This window comes from Hyperoodon ampullatus (assembly GCF_949752795.1).
Source record: "Hyperoodon ampullatus genome assembly, chromosome: 8".
Lineage (NCBI taxonomy): Eukaryota > Metazoa > Chordata > Mammalia > Artiodactyla > Ziphiidae > Hyperoodon > Hyperoodon ampullatus.
Window position 1 is genome coordinate 80124745 of NC_136921.1, and position 17548 is coordinate 80142292.

Here is a 17548-nt window from a genome sequence, read left to right on the forward strand (position 1 = left end):
TAAGGTTATAATAAACTCAGAAAATATACAATTCAAAATAGTTTTTAGTTTTATTAACAGGTTGTGAGTAGCTTCTTTTAATTGTTAACTCGGGTTTTTATCACACGTCTTAAGTTACAAAAACAGTAGTTAATTGAAATTCAGTCCACAAATAATTCATTCTGAGCCCCAACTTTTTTTCATATTTTGTGGTTGAGAATTCTAATGTTGCTATAGTAAATAAGGACAGAAAGATGTTTAAAATGTGCATATTTGAAGAAAATATTATAGTAATGGAAAATCACACAAGAACACACCAGATTATTTTTTTTCGGAGGTTTAATTTTAACTAATTAATATTTAAATGATGAAGGTAATGTCAATCCAAATCTTTACTTATTTGTAATGCACAAACTATTTTTTGTAACTTGTAAGAGAAATAGATTCTTTTCACCATGGCAATGCTTTCACCCTTATTTATGGTCTTTCTTTTTCTTGAGTCCTTTTTCTTCAGCAGTTTAACAAGTCACTTCCTGTTTGGCTAAAGTGCAATCCTAGCACAATAATGTTTCAGCTTGCAAGGAAGAACGCCCTTATTGAGTTGATAGAACTCCACCAGCTGGATTAGATCCGTAAATCTTGTGTGCCCATCATCCAGGGTGTGGAACGTTTCACCATCATCTTCCACCTGCAACAGGAAAAACAACAAACTAGTAAGAAGGGCAAAATACCCAGAAAGACAATCATATTCTATTGCATACTGCATCTTTAAATGCCAAAACTGATGTGTTTATAATACTAAAGGACAGTGAAAAGAATGTTATGGCATGTCCACTTCTCCTTTGTAACTTCACTAACATTTAAAAGAAATACCATCTGATCCTAAGGTAAGCAGTGTGGCTCTACTTTCTCTGTCTCTAAATTCTCTTAACGTTCAGTAGTTAGAATAGTAGGATTATTCTGAATCAATACAGTGCACAGTGAGAAATTGGCACTATTCAGTGTAAAAGTAAACAAAAGATTTTAATACTCCCACCTACAGAAATTAATTTCCATTTCTAGTTGTTGTCTACCTAAAGCCTTACGTGATACATTAAAAATGAATATTCACCATAATTTGTATCAGTAAACTGATTCTGGAGCAATCAAATAGTGTGTTAGTGGAATGACAGCGTTTTGGGGTTTTTCTGTTTTTTGTTTTCTGCAGTGAGATCTTCAGGCATTAAGCAATTCATACGTGCCAGGGACATTGCTCACATAATCAATGAAGTAGGGAAGATACTTCACATAGACTTTGGATAGTTCCAAAAAGAGGTCATTCAAAAAAAAGAAAACACTAGCAACTTAGCAATCTGATGTAATACTTTCTTGAAAGTAGACTGAATGTCTGTTCCACACTATCTGGTTCCAATACACAGACCACATGCATACATACATGTGCACACATACATACACACACATACACACACACAAAGCAGCAGAAGCAACAAAAAAAATCCCAAAGCAAGTTGTGCCACATGAAAGCAGAATTACAGAAAAATTTTAAATGTGCTCAGAATAGTTTAAATAATGATCTCCAGTTCCACAGCACCTGTGTACCTATCCATAATGATTAAAAACAAAACTGCAAAAAACACCAGAAAAACATTTTGGGGACAAGAGAGGAGAAGGGGCTTGAAAATAACGATTTTTAAAGAACCACTAGAGGAATTCAGGAGAAGGAATTTTCAGTGGCCTTTTAACAATAGGTGGCATGGGGTCTATACAATATTACCAAATCGTATTTCATGGGAAAAGAGAAATTTAATTTTTGCAATTCCTGTATTTCTTGTATTAATTCAGGCTCATAAAACCATTTCTGCCAAACTTAACTGTAGTCAAAGCACAAGTTCCCAAATTGTATTTAATAAAAGAACCATAAAAACCTAAAGTTTCCAAAAGCTTATGCATTAAGATCATCTCTAATATATGAATATGAAATCATAAATTACTTACTGGTATAATTTGAAAGTGCTTTATTTTTTGTCCATGACTCATTGACAGTACGAAAGTTTTGGGGTTGCTCTGACTATCCCGTACCAAGAAAACTCTAAAGACAGAGAAGGATTTCAATATTTTTCTACATTTACTCATGGATTTCATAGAAATATAGCCTGTACCAAATCCAGGAAGTATATTCATAAATGTAGCCAGAATTTTTCTTTACTATGTATTCAATGATGGGATTATCCAACATGGTAAACAATATGGTATAACATAAACCTTATACTATAAAACTATCATCAGAGCTAATTTAATTTTAATAGGATAAATACACAGCCATTTATCAGATTGCTTGCTCACAATAACCAATATAATGCTATGTTGGCATCAATAATTAGTGCTACGTCCTTTTTCCACTGGGAAAGCTGGGTATTCACATGTAACTCTTTGGTACAGAGAATAAGGCATTAGCATATTGTTATTTTAACTTCTGGGTCATGTTAGGCCCTAAAAAAAGAAAATTATTTAGAGTGAAATAATTTTTAACCCCCTCTTCTACACTGGATCCTTTCTTTTGATTCTGGTTCCTACTATTACATACACAACAGAAAGTGAGAAATTAATATATTCTAAAAAATCAATCCTGAAATCATTTATTAAATGTTTGAGCAAAATATTTTAAGTAAAAGAAACACCCAAACCACATGTACTTTAACCTTGAAGAATGCAGCAGAAAAACCTCTATAACAGGCTAGAAAAACAAGACATGGCCTAATGGCCTGAGAAGAATGCTGCCAGGCGTGGATTCTTATTAACTGGCAATTCAGTGCATAACCAGCTTTATATTAATTGTTGGCAAACAGAGTGTGCAAACAGTCCCCACTGGTGACTCCAATACTAATCTCACTGTGCCTGGGCGAAGAGACAGCCAAATCTGAGCCATCACAGATGTCTGATGAGATTATCCATTTCATCTGTGCTGTGTGAGATTCCGACATTACATCTCTAGGAGATGGGACAAAAGGGAGTTTCACTGGTCAATCAAGCTTAATTCTCTCCCCATTCCTGAGTAGATCACCACTACCACCTAGTGGATTGCCTGGCATCATCACATCTTTCCAAAAGAATACCCCAAATAACCCATTTTTAAATTAAAAATTAAAAAAAAATAAAGATACTGTCATTCTTTATGCAATTATTTCATTCAATTTACAAAAAATGGGCTCAGAAATAAGGGAAATTATAATCCTCCAAAACATTTTGACAATTCTTTGTGATTTATTTCTTTTCTTGGTCTTAGATGGTAATTCTGCTGATTGCTCAGATTTATATCTGAAAAGACTGTGTTCCATGCAGAGAAGTATATTGAAATCTTTTCTTATTTAGAGTCTACTGAAATGCCGACTTGCTATTAATAATCTTCCATGTGAAGGTGCATTTTTATCCAAATGTCAGTATTAAATCACCTTGAAATTTTGCCATCATCTTAAGCCAACCCATGAAGATATAAGATCCCATTACCACTTGCTTAAATTGATGCTGGTTTTATTTCTCATCCAAACCTCAATACAAGCTCCTTAACTTGTATTGCATTTGGGAAGAGAATTCAGCTAGTATTATAGGAAGTATTGATATCTGAAATACTGAGTAATCTGAGAAAAAGAAAATTCTTTAGATCATAAATCTTGCATAATAAATTTTCTGTTTCTCCTGTCTCTTCTGTGGTATCCCACTAAAAGATAACATGAGAAGAGTCAAAAAGTAATGTTTTCATAGGTTTATATTCCTTTAAACTGTTAAAATTTAGAGAAAAGAAAATAGGGATGTAAACAGAAAGAAAAAAATAAGACAGTCTAAATATATAAGAAACAGCTTTTTACTTTAACACACCCTGCATCAAACCTAAAAAAATGTATAACACGTAAGATAGTGCCATGACACAAATCATACTTTGCAAACATATTATTTGTTCAATTCAAAATGTTGACACGCCAAAACAAGTTCAGTTTTCCCCCCATCAATTAATATCTGAGATGCACAGAATGGGTAATATTAGTGATCACTGGTTAAGAGCAGAGCATCCTGTTCAGCTATCTTCTCCTTATGCACAAATACTAAGCACACACTGTGTAACAGGTACTGTATTGGTATTGCTAGGATTCAATGACAACCATCCTTATAGAATAAAGTCACTTCTGTTTTAATAAGCTGAAGTCAAAACTCTCTGTGCGTGTTGAATAAGTCATTACTGATTATAGGAGAAATCAAAATCAGTGCTACTCAAAATCACACTTACCCATCCACTAGACCTTGCTGAATGATCAATCGCTGAGCTTCCTCTCTAGAAATTTTGTGGTGAAACCATGGTTGGGACCGGTGGATAGCTGAAGAAATAAAGTGGAGGAATACAAAGATTTGTTTGAAATGATCACAATTTAATTATGTGTACTTTCTACCCTAACCCCTCAATGACTACATCTAAATGCACATCTCACCACCCAGTTAGTCACACTGAATATGCAGAGACATACCCATGTTTGTGGCACAGCTCTGTGAAGACGCAGTGGGGCTACCATGAGTGCCCAGGCGTAAACATCCTTTTTTCTGTGCAAGGAAGTGGGAAACAAATTTTAACTTTCGGGGAGAAACAAATTCAAATCATAAATATTTTGAAGAACATGAAGCTAATTTGTACCCTCCAAGCTAGTCCTTCTTCAACTGCAACTGAAAGGGCTTCAGTGGGATTTTCTATAACTCTGCTTTTCTGGCCTGAGAAGTCCATTGCTACCAGGGAATTCTCTGATATACTTCTCTGGAAAAAAAAGCACATTTTTTACCTTGAAAACATCTTTGAAGTTACCTTTCAGTGCTTTGCTGGCAGTACGTTTCCATTTTAGGATGTGGTTCCAAAGGTGGCTAGCAGGAAATTAAAAAGTTAACAATACATATTCAACAGAAAATGGTGCTATAAAATATTTTGGTTAAATAAGTTATACAGTTATTTGTTAAGGTCATTGAATTAAGTGTTGAATAAAGAGATTAAAAGCTTTCAAGGTAAGCATGTCTTTCTTCTAAAGCAACCCTACCTCTTCATATTTAGAAAAGAATAACCTTTCCTGTGGCTAAGAAGATCCATCACTTCCAAACTCACCTCTCTATTATGCTTTGAGATTCATCAATGATCACTGAAATGTCAAATCTATCTACTTATTAAGATTCAAGGTACACTAAAGCTGTAACAGACTTGACTTACATCACTTCTTTAGAAACAAATAGTACCCATATTTTATAATAAACCAACAATATGTATTTTAAAAGTTTATCACATCAACTTTTCTCTTAGAAAATGAAATTTAGTGAAATAATTCAGATAACCCCATAATATTAAAATTTCTATGATTTAATACGTGAATGTTTTTTCATCTTGTGAGCATGAACATGGCAAAATGAGAGCTGCAAAAATAAGTCTGAATGACAAAAGAAGAACTGATATAAAAGGAAGACATCTTTAAACAAACATAATTTTAAACAAGTAATAAAGTCATCTTTTTTGCAAATTACTTTTTGTATTCATAGTTTCTGAAGGTGAAAATAAAACATCCAAAACCTGGACCTTATTTTTATTTTTTTCTTTGTTTAGGGCTCTACTTTGTAACCATCTTTTAAAAAGTGTGCCAACCCAAGTCATGCATCCTAAAAAAAAAAAAAAAACAGTTGTCAGAATCTTCAGTTAAGAGTGTCACTCAGCATGGGGAGGGGGAAGGGTAGGCTGGGACGAAGTGAGAGAGTGGCATGGACATATATACACTACCAAATGTAAAATAGATAGCTAGTGGGAAGCAGCCGCATAGCACAGGGAGATCAGCTTGGTGCTTTGTGACCACCTAGAGGGGTGGGATAGGGTAGGAGGGAGATGCAAGAGGGAGGGGATATGGGGATACATGTAAATGTATAGCTGATTCACTCTGTTATAAAGCAGAAACTAACACACCATTGTAAAGCAATTATAATCCAATAAAGATGTTTTTTTTTTAAAGTGTCACTCAATTTATAAGAATTAAAACTCTTAAAAGACAAAACATCCAAAACCAGCATGAACAATGTTTAATAGTTTTTCCCCACTCATCATTAATAGAAGAGCAACACAAAAACCGGAGTTCTCATTGTAAAGGATCAGCCGACATACACCTGGAGTCTCCTGGCTTAAGACCATTTTCTCTCTCTCCACATGGATTCAGCCATACCCTGCTTGGTCTAACAGACTCTAGTCAAATGTCTGCTTGAGGGGCTTCCCTGGTGGCGCAGTGGTTGAGAGTCCACCTGCCGATGCAGGGGACATGGGTTCGTGCCCCGGTCCGGGAAGATCCCACATGCCGCGGAGCGGCTGGGCCCGTGAGCCATGGCCGCTGAGCCTGCGCGTCCGGAGCCTGTGCTCCGCAGCGGGAGAGGCCACAACAGTGAGAGGCCCGCGTACCGGAAAAAAAAAAAAAAGTCTGCTTGAAACAAAACCTGGTCCATACAAAAATGGGAGGGGGGATCATTTATCACTGCATTACACATCCCATTTTATTAGCATTTATTATTTCCTCTTGAAACCTTGCTGTAGTGGTCCACAATCTTATTACGGTTCATCTTTATTTCTGGAGATCCGGTGTGCAATCTTTCATTTGTTATAGGGGCCTTCATAACTGACAGCTGCTCTTTCCAAACAGATGCTGTCTCTGTAATCTCTATTTGCTGTCACACCTTACTTTGCCCTTCTCACCCCGTGATCTTCTGTGCTGGGCTGTGGACCAGATGGATATACTTTTGCTTTGCTGACATTAATGAAAAGCTTCCACCTGCCCAAGCCAGAGAGTAACTAATCTCAATCATAATGATAGCTTTATCCTTATAATATCTCTGCCTTCACATGCCAAGATGGGCTCTGTAATCACAAGGTTCTGATAACATAAAAATACCGTTAGGAAACAAAAATAAACATAACCAGTTCTTATTCTTTTTTTCATTTTTCTCCTATAATATGACCAGCTGAAATGTAAAATAAGATCCCATGTTACATAATTACTTGACCTAAGTAGGGAGTCTACGATACAAATAAGTATTTTCATTTGCTACATTAACTACACTAGGGGAAAACACAGGAATATAGAAAATGTTTTCTACTGAATGGCAGGTGGTGGATGAAAAATTAATAGTTTACCTTTGGTGGACAAAGAAATGGAAGTGAAGCAAAATCTGACTTGAACCAAAAGGTCATTTTCAGCTCAATTTCTTTCACATAGAAAAGCAATGTTGATAACATTCAGAATCAGTGTAATTCTCAAATATTTGTCCCTTTTTCTACCTCTTCCTTCTGGTGGGATAAATAGGGCAAGCCCTAAAAAAGGGTCCATGATTTTGATGGTATGCCTCTCTTTTTAAGAAAGAAGAGGCTTGGGTATATCCTGGATTATCCAGACCACACCTCGAGATCAGATCCAAACACTTTTAGTGAGGTTGGAACATGAAATGTTTTTCAGGCAGCTTAGCTAAGCAGCAACTCGTAGTCACTCACTCCCTGTCACCCCATTTGAAAGAGCTACATAAACGTGTAGCACAGGCCTTAGTAAGAAGGCACAGAATTTCCTCAGACATTGTTCTCTCATCAGAGTCATACAGAGCCACAGGACATCAGAGGTGTAATCGATTCTAGAGATCATGCAACTGTTCCCCTTATTTTATACTGTAGGACGGCAGTGACTCAATCAAGGTCACGCTTATGGTAAAGATAGTAACAGGCCCTACCTAAGGTTCTTTTATGTACCACAGAATGGGAGGTACAGGGAAGAAAGTGCAGTTTGGGATGTCTAGCTCAGAGTCAAATGTGAAAAATAATAAGAACTTCCGTTGACTTGTTTTTCCCATCCCCTTGTTCTGGCCAGGACCATATTAACAGATGCTCCTTTAAATGAATCCTTTTTATTATCCTAAAAAGGACCAAATACATTTGGCTTCTTGAAATATCTGCTGATGATTCTCATTTCAAAGGCTGATGGGATGGCTATTATGTGCTATATATAGTTATGATGTTCATTATGGTATGATAACTTTTTTCTCATTTCCCTTCTCAAAATGAATCCCTGGAGAAGAAGACAATATTGTTCCTTTAAAACTATAAAGTATGTGAACTTTTCCCTGTTGTTCCTTGAACATGGGGCCTCAATGAAAACAGCAGAGGCAGGTGAGAGACACTGGCATCCAGGATATAGGTCACTGATTCTTTCATGATAATGTAGAAATTATCCTGGGATTCTGTATAGACACCAAGATAAACACAAATACCTCCCCAACCTTCTTAGTTCCCTTCATGAAAATTGAGAAGAGTAGAGATATAATTCTTGATGCTATTCTCTCTGATCATGTCAACTGTCATACAGGACAGGTCCTTGTCCTCATCACACAGAGACTTAAACCTCTTGTCCTTCTATCCCTATTTACAGCCAATTCATTCAAGGAATGTCTTCTCTTATACAAGGTGCTGAACAAGTAAAGCTACATTAACCAAAATGCCATAGACGTATTGATCACTTTCAATGGAAAGAAGCAAGAATACCATATCTGTACACTAATGACAGTGATGAGACTAGAAAGTACTTACTTATAACACTTTTTTCTATGATTAAGAGGACACTAAATAATAACTGCCTCCAAATCATGGCTGCTATTAACATGCTCATCCTAATAACTTTAAAAGAAATTTAGAAGGATTTAGGAAAGGATTAAGATAATAAAATTCATTATTCATATATACATATATGAATTAAAAGATTACGGTAGGCTGACAAATTGTAAAAATTCTCACCTTAAAGCTATTGCTTTTATAAAAATTCATTACATTCCTTAGTTTCTTATTTTAGGGCTAAAAACTAATATGATACAAAGATGAAAAGTTACTCTTCCATAACGTAAAGCAACATAACTACAGCATTGGAGTTCTTTTTCCATATTAGTCTATCAGACTTCATAATCAACATTATTTCATGCTTCATTCCTAGAGCTGAGCATTTATATGCTACGTTACATGTGGGGAAATGCCGCTTCTTTGGTCACAGCCATGAAACGCATGTTTTAACCTAAGTGGAAATGTAGCACGTTAGCTGATTGTAACATGGGCTCATACTTGTGAATTCCTAATATACTCAATATTAAGGAGCACAAGCAAAAATAGCAGAACATAAACTTGGAGTTCAGAAATAAATTTCTTGTGTTAATGCACAGGAAATTAAAATTAGGTCCCAAAGAAGGGAAAAAATGTATCTGCCTGTAAATAGCCAAGTGGCATTTAGTATAAATCTGTGAAGCGGTGCTAGTCTTAATGCAATGCACGACCTGTATTTTGGCTTGCATCTTTTGGGTTTCCTGGAGAGCAGTATGCTTTTCAAGGGCCTGGAACTTTAAAAATTTAATTGTTAGAAAGTCAGAATGCAAAAGAGCTCACAGGCTGTGATAATCCCAGAATTAATATTTAAATAAATAAATAAACCCACAATCAAATCAATAATTAAGAAAGATCTACAATCTCAAGGACCATGTTCTATAAATTATCTTATTAAAATCTAATCCTCAAATGTAATGACAAAGAATCACTCTCATAATCCTTTCAAATATTTAAAGTTTTTCTTTAACATAAAACATTATTTTCATTGTATACTTCATGTGTGCCCGATTATTGTGATTTTATCACATAGGCTGCAATCATATAAAATCCAAAAAAAATAGTTCAATATAACATGATAGTAGGATGGTGCCAAAAAGTTACTTTACTTGACCAAAAGGAAAGAATGGAAATGTACATTTATAAGGTAATGTGATTGCAAATTAATGTAAATATAAAATGTAGGTTCAAAAACTTGGTGCTTACCATGGGTGATATACTCTGAGAACTGCAGCCACTTCTACCTTGATATGGATGCATGTAATTCTGGTACAGCTGCATGCCATACTGCAGAATAAATAAATAAAAACACATTCCCACCACTTTTACTACACAGAGTTTTACTACAACTTTTGAAAATCAACACTTTCATTAATTATACATCATTAATATAAAAACTGAAAATTATAAGCTTTCCTTAAAACAAATAAGTAAAGCAGCCATACTTTTGAATGGTAAACTTTTAGTGTCCTAAATACTACAGTTTAAAAGACAGTGTTTTTTATTTGGACCCACACAAGCTCTAGCTCACAATATAAAGATCTGGAACTGACACTCCTACTCATTATTCTTAGTGTCAATAGCACCAAAACCATTTGGAGTTTAGCAATAAGAAAGCTCACTTGGGAAGGGTGCCCGACTTTATAGTACAAAGACTCTGAGGATCTGACACACATCCTAAGCAAAACTGGGTAAAATTTACCATAATTCTTCAATGACTGATTGATGAATTACATTGTCTTTTGTAATCCATAAACTTGATCCTATTTTGAAGATTCTTGGCACTGTATCACCCTCTGGTAACAGTACTCTTAGGGCATTGTTTAATTTTTGGCTTTAAATTCAGGGAAATCAAAATGGTGAGGAATCAGGCTAATTTCAGACAAAGAGTCATGGCATACAGTGTAAAGAGCAGTAGATAAGAACTACAGAGGCTTTACTTTCAAGAGGTAGCATCATAAGAACTGGACTGCTAGGCTACAACTGGAAAGTGGGTCTAGAGTATAATTGGATTGTTAGTTTGAGAAACATTAAGAACGCCAACTGCCATGGCCCTCTATAATTCTCTCCATTTCATGGAGCCATTATGAACTTAAAAGTAGGTCTGATATAGAAGAGATTTAAGAGACACCATGGAAACCAATCTTACCCTTAGGATGAATTCCATTTAAACATTCTAACAGAGCTGTTTCTCTACTAAAAACTATTTTCTTAAAAGCAATTGCAGCAAAGTGGATATATTTGGTAATTAGGCAGAAAATCAGAGGGAGGTGAGGGGAGTCACTGTTTTCAAGATTTTGCTTTTAACATGAATACAGTCATTTAAAATCCTCTGTGTTGACTTCTTTATCCAATTATTTCCCAACTTATAAAAATTATTTTTTAATTTAAGGTTTGATTGACATTAATAGGACCTAATGAAATTTATTTTAAATCAACTCTAAGCCTACAGTAACTTTAAAAAGAAGACAGAGGGGCTTAATTCCTGGTCAAGTTCATTTGGAGAATATACAATAGCTTGCAACCACACTTTCACAAGGACATGCTGCTTGGACACCTTTTCTTTACCTGCAGTGAAAAGCCTGCTACCTACTAATAAGACTGTTTCCTTCAAAGATGTATTGTCCCTGGTACCTGTGGTGTTAGGAAGTTGCTTCTGTGCTGTTGAAAGTTAACTCTGGCTAAGGGGTAGGGCATGGGTCACCTTAACATTTCCCTGTCCTATGGAGGGGCAGATAAGGGACCAAAATGTGGTAGAGAGAAACTAGCAGAGTTCTAACTGAAGGGAAGGGGAAAAGACAACATGTAACTAGGACACTGTACATGAGCAAATCTCCCCTTTTCTAAGTCTTCTGATTTTTCTGATTCTATATGTAACTGGAATTTCTCCAAAGAGAATGGGAATATCTCTATCTGATGCTACATGAAGAGTTTACATGTGTATATGAAAAAGAAAGGAAAATAAAACAAGTGGCCAAATTCTTGGGGGAGGCTATATCTATAAATAACACATAATGAAAAGAAGAAGGACACCTCTGGTCCAGCCAACATAACATAGACTAGTCTTTCCCTGATCCTCGCTACTAGGTACAATGATAAACTCTGGAAATAACACGATAGACAACCAAAGGAGATGAGCAAAAGCTAACTCTAACACCAGGAGAGCCCAGCTGCACCAGCCAGGGGGATCAAACCAGTGCCCCACTGACAACAAGCTGCCAGTCCCCTATTAGAGAGCCTCAAATGTGTCTGTGCTGGCAGGCCCAGGTTTCCTGTAACTGATTATTTTAAAGTGTAAAACAGATCATATCACTTTCCTATTTGAAACCGTGGTGGTTTCTCATTGGCTCCACGATAAAGGACCTCACTGATGCTGGCCTCTATTTCCAGCCTCATCCGGAAACACTTTGCCATAACTGAAATAAACAGGGAACACAGATGTGGTAGCAGAATAATGGTCCCCATATATGTCCACACCCTAATCCCTAGAACCCGTGAATATATTAGGCTACCTGGCAAAGGGGAAATAATGTTGCAGATACAATTAAGGGTGCTAATCAGCTGACTTTTTTTTTTTTACATTTATTTTCATTTATTTATTTTCTGGCCACGCCGCGTGGCATGAGGGACTTAGTTCCCCCACCATGGATCAAACCTGTGCCCCCTGCAGTGGAAGTGCATTCTTAACCACTGGACCACCAGGGAAGTCCCTAATCAGCTGACTTTGAAATGACGTGATTATCTTGGATTATCCTGGTAGATCCAATGTAATCACAAGGGTCCTTATCCAGAACCAGAAGAGAGAACCAGAAAAATGGCAGCATGGAAAGGACTCAGCTGGATATTGCTGGCTTTAAGGGTGGAGGAAACTGCCATGAGCAGCCTCTAAAGGCTGGAAAGGGCAAGAAAATGGATTTCCCCCTAGAGACTGCAAAAGAGAATGGAGCCCTGTTGACACCTTGCTTTTAGGCCAATAAGACCCATTTCAGACTTCTGAATGACAGAGGTGTAGGATAATAAATTTGTGTTTTAAGCCACTAGGTTGGTGGTAATGTGTTACAGCAGCTATAGAAAACTAATACAACAGAGCATCTTTAAACTGGGCATCTGTGACTTGAAAGAGCCTTTGAGAAGAGTCAAACGAGAGAAAAAAAAAGGTAAGAAGGAGACAGTCTTCCAGAAACTGAGCATTCTGGATATAGAAAGAACAAAGAAAGCTTTTAGTACACTTCATCATTTCTTAGACACACATTTGTTTTCAAACTAACAATCTGTATTATAATCTATGGCATCTTCTATTCACTGTGGATGAAGTGACTTGCCATTGCCTGAAACTGATATGGGATTAAGAAGTCATTAGCATGAAAACCTTGCAAAAGGAATGCCCGTGGCTAGAAAGACAACCCCACGGACCATGGCAGAGCACTCATCTGAGAGATGATGCCTCCCCAAAGCTCTTGAGCCACAGAGCTGGTTAATCTGTGGAAAATATGAGTATCCATGACTCTGAGATAAAAATGATTCAGAAAAGCCAGATTGCGAATATGAAGAAGTTTTAAGAATACCTCAACTAACTTATTTCATATATATGTGTATATATATATATATATATATATATATATACACACATACATATATATCTGTGTGTATATACAAAATTGATAACATCAACAAAAATGATGAAAATCAGGACTATAGGCCTAAATAAATCTAAATATTCAAATGAAAATAAAAATTATAAGTGATATGAAACATCATATCACAATTTTATTGGCATAATTCTCATCTTTCTAATTACACAAAAAATAATGGAGCATCCTAGTAAAATCAATGGCATGTCAGAGTCACTGAAAGACTGATTAAAGGAAGTGGGTTTACCACCTGCTTCTGTGTTGGGTGTTTGAATTTGAGCCCCTTAGAAGGGAGAAAGACTTGGCTAACAAGGTTGGAAAGTATCTCTTCCACCAGCCTAGCTGGACTTACAGGGTTCTGATGGAAGGGGAGAGAAAACCTGAGACCTCAAGATATTTTCTCTACCATAACTGTGATGGAGTAAAGTATACCAAAGAGTGCCAGTTTCTTTATCTATAAAAGGACAGCACTGGATGAACTCAGTGTTTCTTAATCAGGCAGACACCTGGAACTCAACTCACTAACTTGGGATCCCTCAGGATGGGGCTGGGCACATGGAGCTTCAGAAAGCACCTCAGATGATTCCAATGCATATCCCTAGTTACCTAGTTACTACTGCTTTGACTGGTTGGTTTCCAAGACCCTCTAAAGTACTCTTCTCTTCTTCATTTTGTTTGTTTGTTTTACATTTTATGACAATGAGAGCAAACAGAAGTGACTACTTAACATGAGGGTTTCAAAGAATCAAGATTTCTAAGATTTGTTGAAACCAAAATCATGACAGCCATTTTGACAGTAGACTATTTGAGAAACAAACAAATGTCTAATAAAAAGGTAACCATAGTGACTTTCTGCCATTAACAGCAAAAGGAAGAAAATTTCACAGTTAATCCAAAAGCTTCCTTTAAATTACTTTAAAAAACTTTCTTCCTACCACTTCACACCCACTAGGATGAGTATTTTTTTAAAAAGTGGAAAATAACAAGTGTTGGTGAGGATATGGAGAAACTGGAATTCTTATACATTGCTGGTGGGAATGTAAAATGGTTTAGCCTCTGTGGAAAACATTCTGGCAATTCATCAAAAAGTTAAACATAGAATTACCATATGACCAGCAATTCCATTTTTAGGCTATATCAAAAAAACTGAAAGCTGTTACTCAGACAAATACGTGTATAGACGTATTCATAGCAGCACTATTCACAATAGTAAAAAGGTAGAAACAATCCAAATACCCATCAGTGGATAAACAAAATTGTTTATTTAACATATATATATGTTAAACAACACACATACAATGGAATATTATTCAGCCATAAAAAGGAATGAAGTACTGATACATGCTGCTACAACATGGATGAACCACAAATCATTATGCTAAGTGAAGAAGCCAGACCCCAAATGTCACATATTGTATGATTCCATTTGTATGAAATATCCAAATTGGTAAATCCATAGAGATAGAACATGGCTTAGTGGTTGCCAGGGGCTGGGAGTAACTGCCTAATGGGTATGGGGTCTCCTTTTGAGGTGAAAAAGATGTTTTGGAACTAGACAGAGGTGGAAATTGCACAACATTCTGAATGTACTCAATGCCTCTGAATTGTTCACATTAAAAATAGTTAATCTGGTTAATTTTATGTTGTGTGAATTTCACCTCAATTAAAAAAAAAGTAAAAGAATAGAAAATAAAACTTTCTTGCAAACCTGGTATGACAATGAGTAATTCTGATTCTGATTATTCTGCCCTTCTTAAAAGGAAATGGTCGATAAGTTTTATAATTATAAATTTAAAGTTGTGCTAAATTTGCTAGCATACAAGTTTTGAAAATAAATGTGTTTTCTATACATCCTGGAAGAAATCAGTTCTGTGTCTCTCTCCCCTACCTACTTTTAGAACATTCTTACTCCTTGTCAAGATGCTTACCAATAAATTTTGCTTATGGAAGCGGTAATTTTTACTTAGCACAAAGGTAAATGTTTGAATAATACAGCTATAGTAAAATTTATAAAATAGTTTGCATTAAACTAGAAAGCAATTCACACAACACTTAAATAAAACATAAAACAACCGCACTAAACATATCCAGGTGGGCACATTTTAAAATATACTTCACATCGGATAGATGGCAATGTTTTTAAAATGCAGACTAAGTCATGGACAGGAGAAATTTCAATCAGTTATACTTGCTATATATGTAATACTCTTACAAAAAAATCAAAATCAGAACATTTTTTAAAATGGAATACTCCACACACACAAGATAAATGTATTAGGTTATTGCACTCTACTCTGGAAATGTGTATCTTTCAGATAAAAAATAAAATACACGCATTTGGTGGTGGTTATTTTTCTTCTTCCTCACATACCCACATGGATTCATAGTGAGTCTTCTGAGTTTTGAAATACAGGTATTTTCAAACTTTGATGGTACTCCCAATGTTTAATAGAAATTCACACCTGCAGTGAGATTACCTTAAGCAATCTAATCGCGGTCACCCAGCACGTCCTACTCTGCTCTTCTTCTGCACAGAGCATTTTCAGGTCTCGAGGCCCTCCTGCTTTGTTAGGCTAGAAGGCCACAGCACATTGTTTATCGTTAATGCATATCTTGAAGGTAACACCTGTTGAAATAAAAGCCACTAAAATTCTCCTATATATAAGAGAAAGCTGTCTCTTTTTAAAAGAAATTAAAAGAAACTCAAGCTTACCTAAAAGGCTGAGGCTTGCTTTATTCATCTAGCAAAATATTAAGCCTGTACCTTAAAGCAGAATCCATAGTTAGTCGGTGCTCCATGTTTTTTTTTGCCTGCCAGTGACACATAAATATCACTATTGCCAAATTCGCTGAAAAACTGCAAATGCCGTGGTTCCTTAAAAAAATACATATGTATGTTGAAATGGATACATATTTTTACACTACTTTTTGTAGTTCTATTATGTTACATAACTTATACCTTGGCAAAAATTATTCCAAATAATGTCACAGAAACAAAAGGAAAGGAAAACTAAGTCACTATATCCTTAAATAACCAGGAGCTGGATATGAGATTATTTAATTTGAGAAGTAGTGATTTGTTTATAATTCCAATATACAAAAAAATATATCTTCCTATTTTAAAATTACTTGCTTTAACCACCACTTCAAGGAATCTGAGGGAGAGAAGAGAGCAAAGCATGGCTTTTGAAAATGTTTTCTTATTTGGGTTTTAAATAATGGTAGTTCCACAGAGGGAAGAAGGTTGGTTTGAGCTTCTATAGCAGCTAAAGAAAAAAAAAAAACAGACGATGATTCCTGCTTCATTGAGAAATGATCGTCCCTCATGTTTGTGTACTGCCTCACGTACCACAGCAAGCAATGAAACAGGCGGCATGACCACCTTCCTTTACAAAAGGAAGGAAGCCTGTACAGATGAATTCAGGGAAATTAGCTGGCAATGGAACATGTCTGATTTTCAAGGCAAAGTGGAATCATGAAGGGCTATTTCTTCTCTGGGAAATCCATAAGATTTAGAGCTGGTCATGGGAAATCACTGGGTCATATTATTCTGTGATAAGTTAATAACTTGGAGAAATGCTTAATTCTGGGGTTGAATGTGTAATCAAAACTGACCACAACACATTGGTTCTTTAAAACCTTGCTACTAGTCGTGTGGTCCCAGACCAGCAGTGTCAGCATCACCTGGGAGCTAATTAGAAATGCAAAATCTCAGGGCCCACCCCAGATCTGCTGATTCAAAATCAAAATCTGCATTTTAACTAGAACCCAGGTGATTCATATGCACTGAAATTTGAGAAGCAGTGCTCTTAAAACAAAAAGATGAAGCAGAACATTCAGCAATTTAAGCAACCCATTCAAATCCAAATCCAAAAAAAATTCAGTCATTGGTCAGAAGGCTGGCTATTCCATCAGTGATGATTAGTAGAGCAAGAGCTTCTGTGTATGCAACTGTTTCTCTGTGTGTCACTGTTCTTTAGGCATTTTGATCTAATGGATGACTAAAGTTCCCAACTCCATGGGAGAATGAGGCAGAAAAGAAAATTGTTAAAAGAGACCCAGCCTAGGGACCTTGGAACAAGGGAGAAGGGAGAAAAGTACTCTTGTTGGCAAGGCCTTTAAAACTTTATTCCTTGATAGAAACTGATTTGCTAGTAAAAATGTCTGATTTCTATGAAGATAGAATAAAACCATCCCTGCCCACTGATACAGTAGAAGTCAATGTAGCTGAGTCATTTGGACGTGAGAAAAAGGCAGC

General features: G+C 36.0%; 1 protein-coding gene across 2 annotated transcripts in view; it reads right to left on the reverse strand.

Annotated features, from left to right (window-relative positions):
* Nucleotides 1–322: 322 nt before the first annotated feature.
* The window catches only part of GRB14 (growth factor receptor bound protein 14), a gene marked incomplete at its 5' end in the record, with an annotated part of 125431 nt that continues 108205 nt past the window's right edge, over nucleotides 323–17548 (reverse strand). For both annotated transcript variants that reach the window (XM_079709783.1, XM_079709784.1), the window contains 8 exons: nucleotides 323–667; nucleotides 1975–2068; nucleotides 4259–4346; nucleotides 4494–4566; nucleotides 4658–4774; nucleotides 9866–9946; nucleotides 15768–15863; nucleotides 16055–16165. In XM_079709783.1, the coding sequence (XP_079565909.1) occupies nucleotides 521–667; nucleotides 1975–2068; nucleotides 4259–4346; nucleotides 4494–4566; nucleotides 4658–4774; nucleotides 9866–9946; nucleotides 15768–15863; nucleotides 16055–16165 (807 nt within the window). In that variant the 3' untranslated portion in view covers nucleotides 323–520. The remainder of the gene's footprint in view (nucleotides 668–1974; nucleotides 2069–4258; nucleotides 4347–4493; nucleotides 4567–4657; nucleotides 4775–9865; nucleotides 9947–15767; nucleotides 15864–16054; nucleotides 16166–17548) is intronic.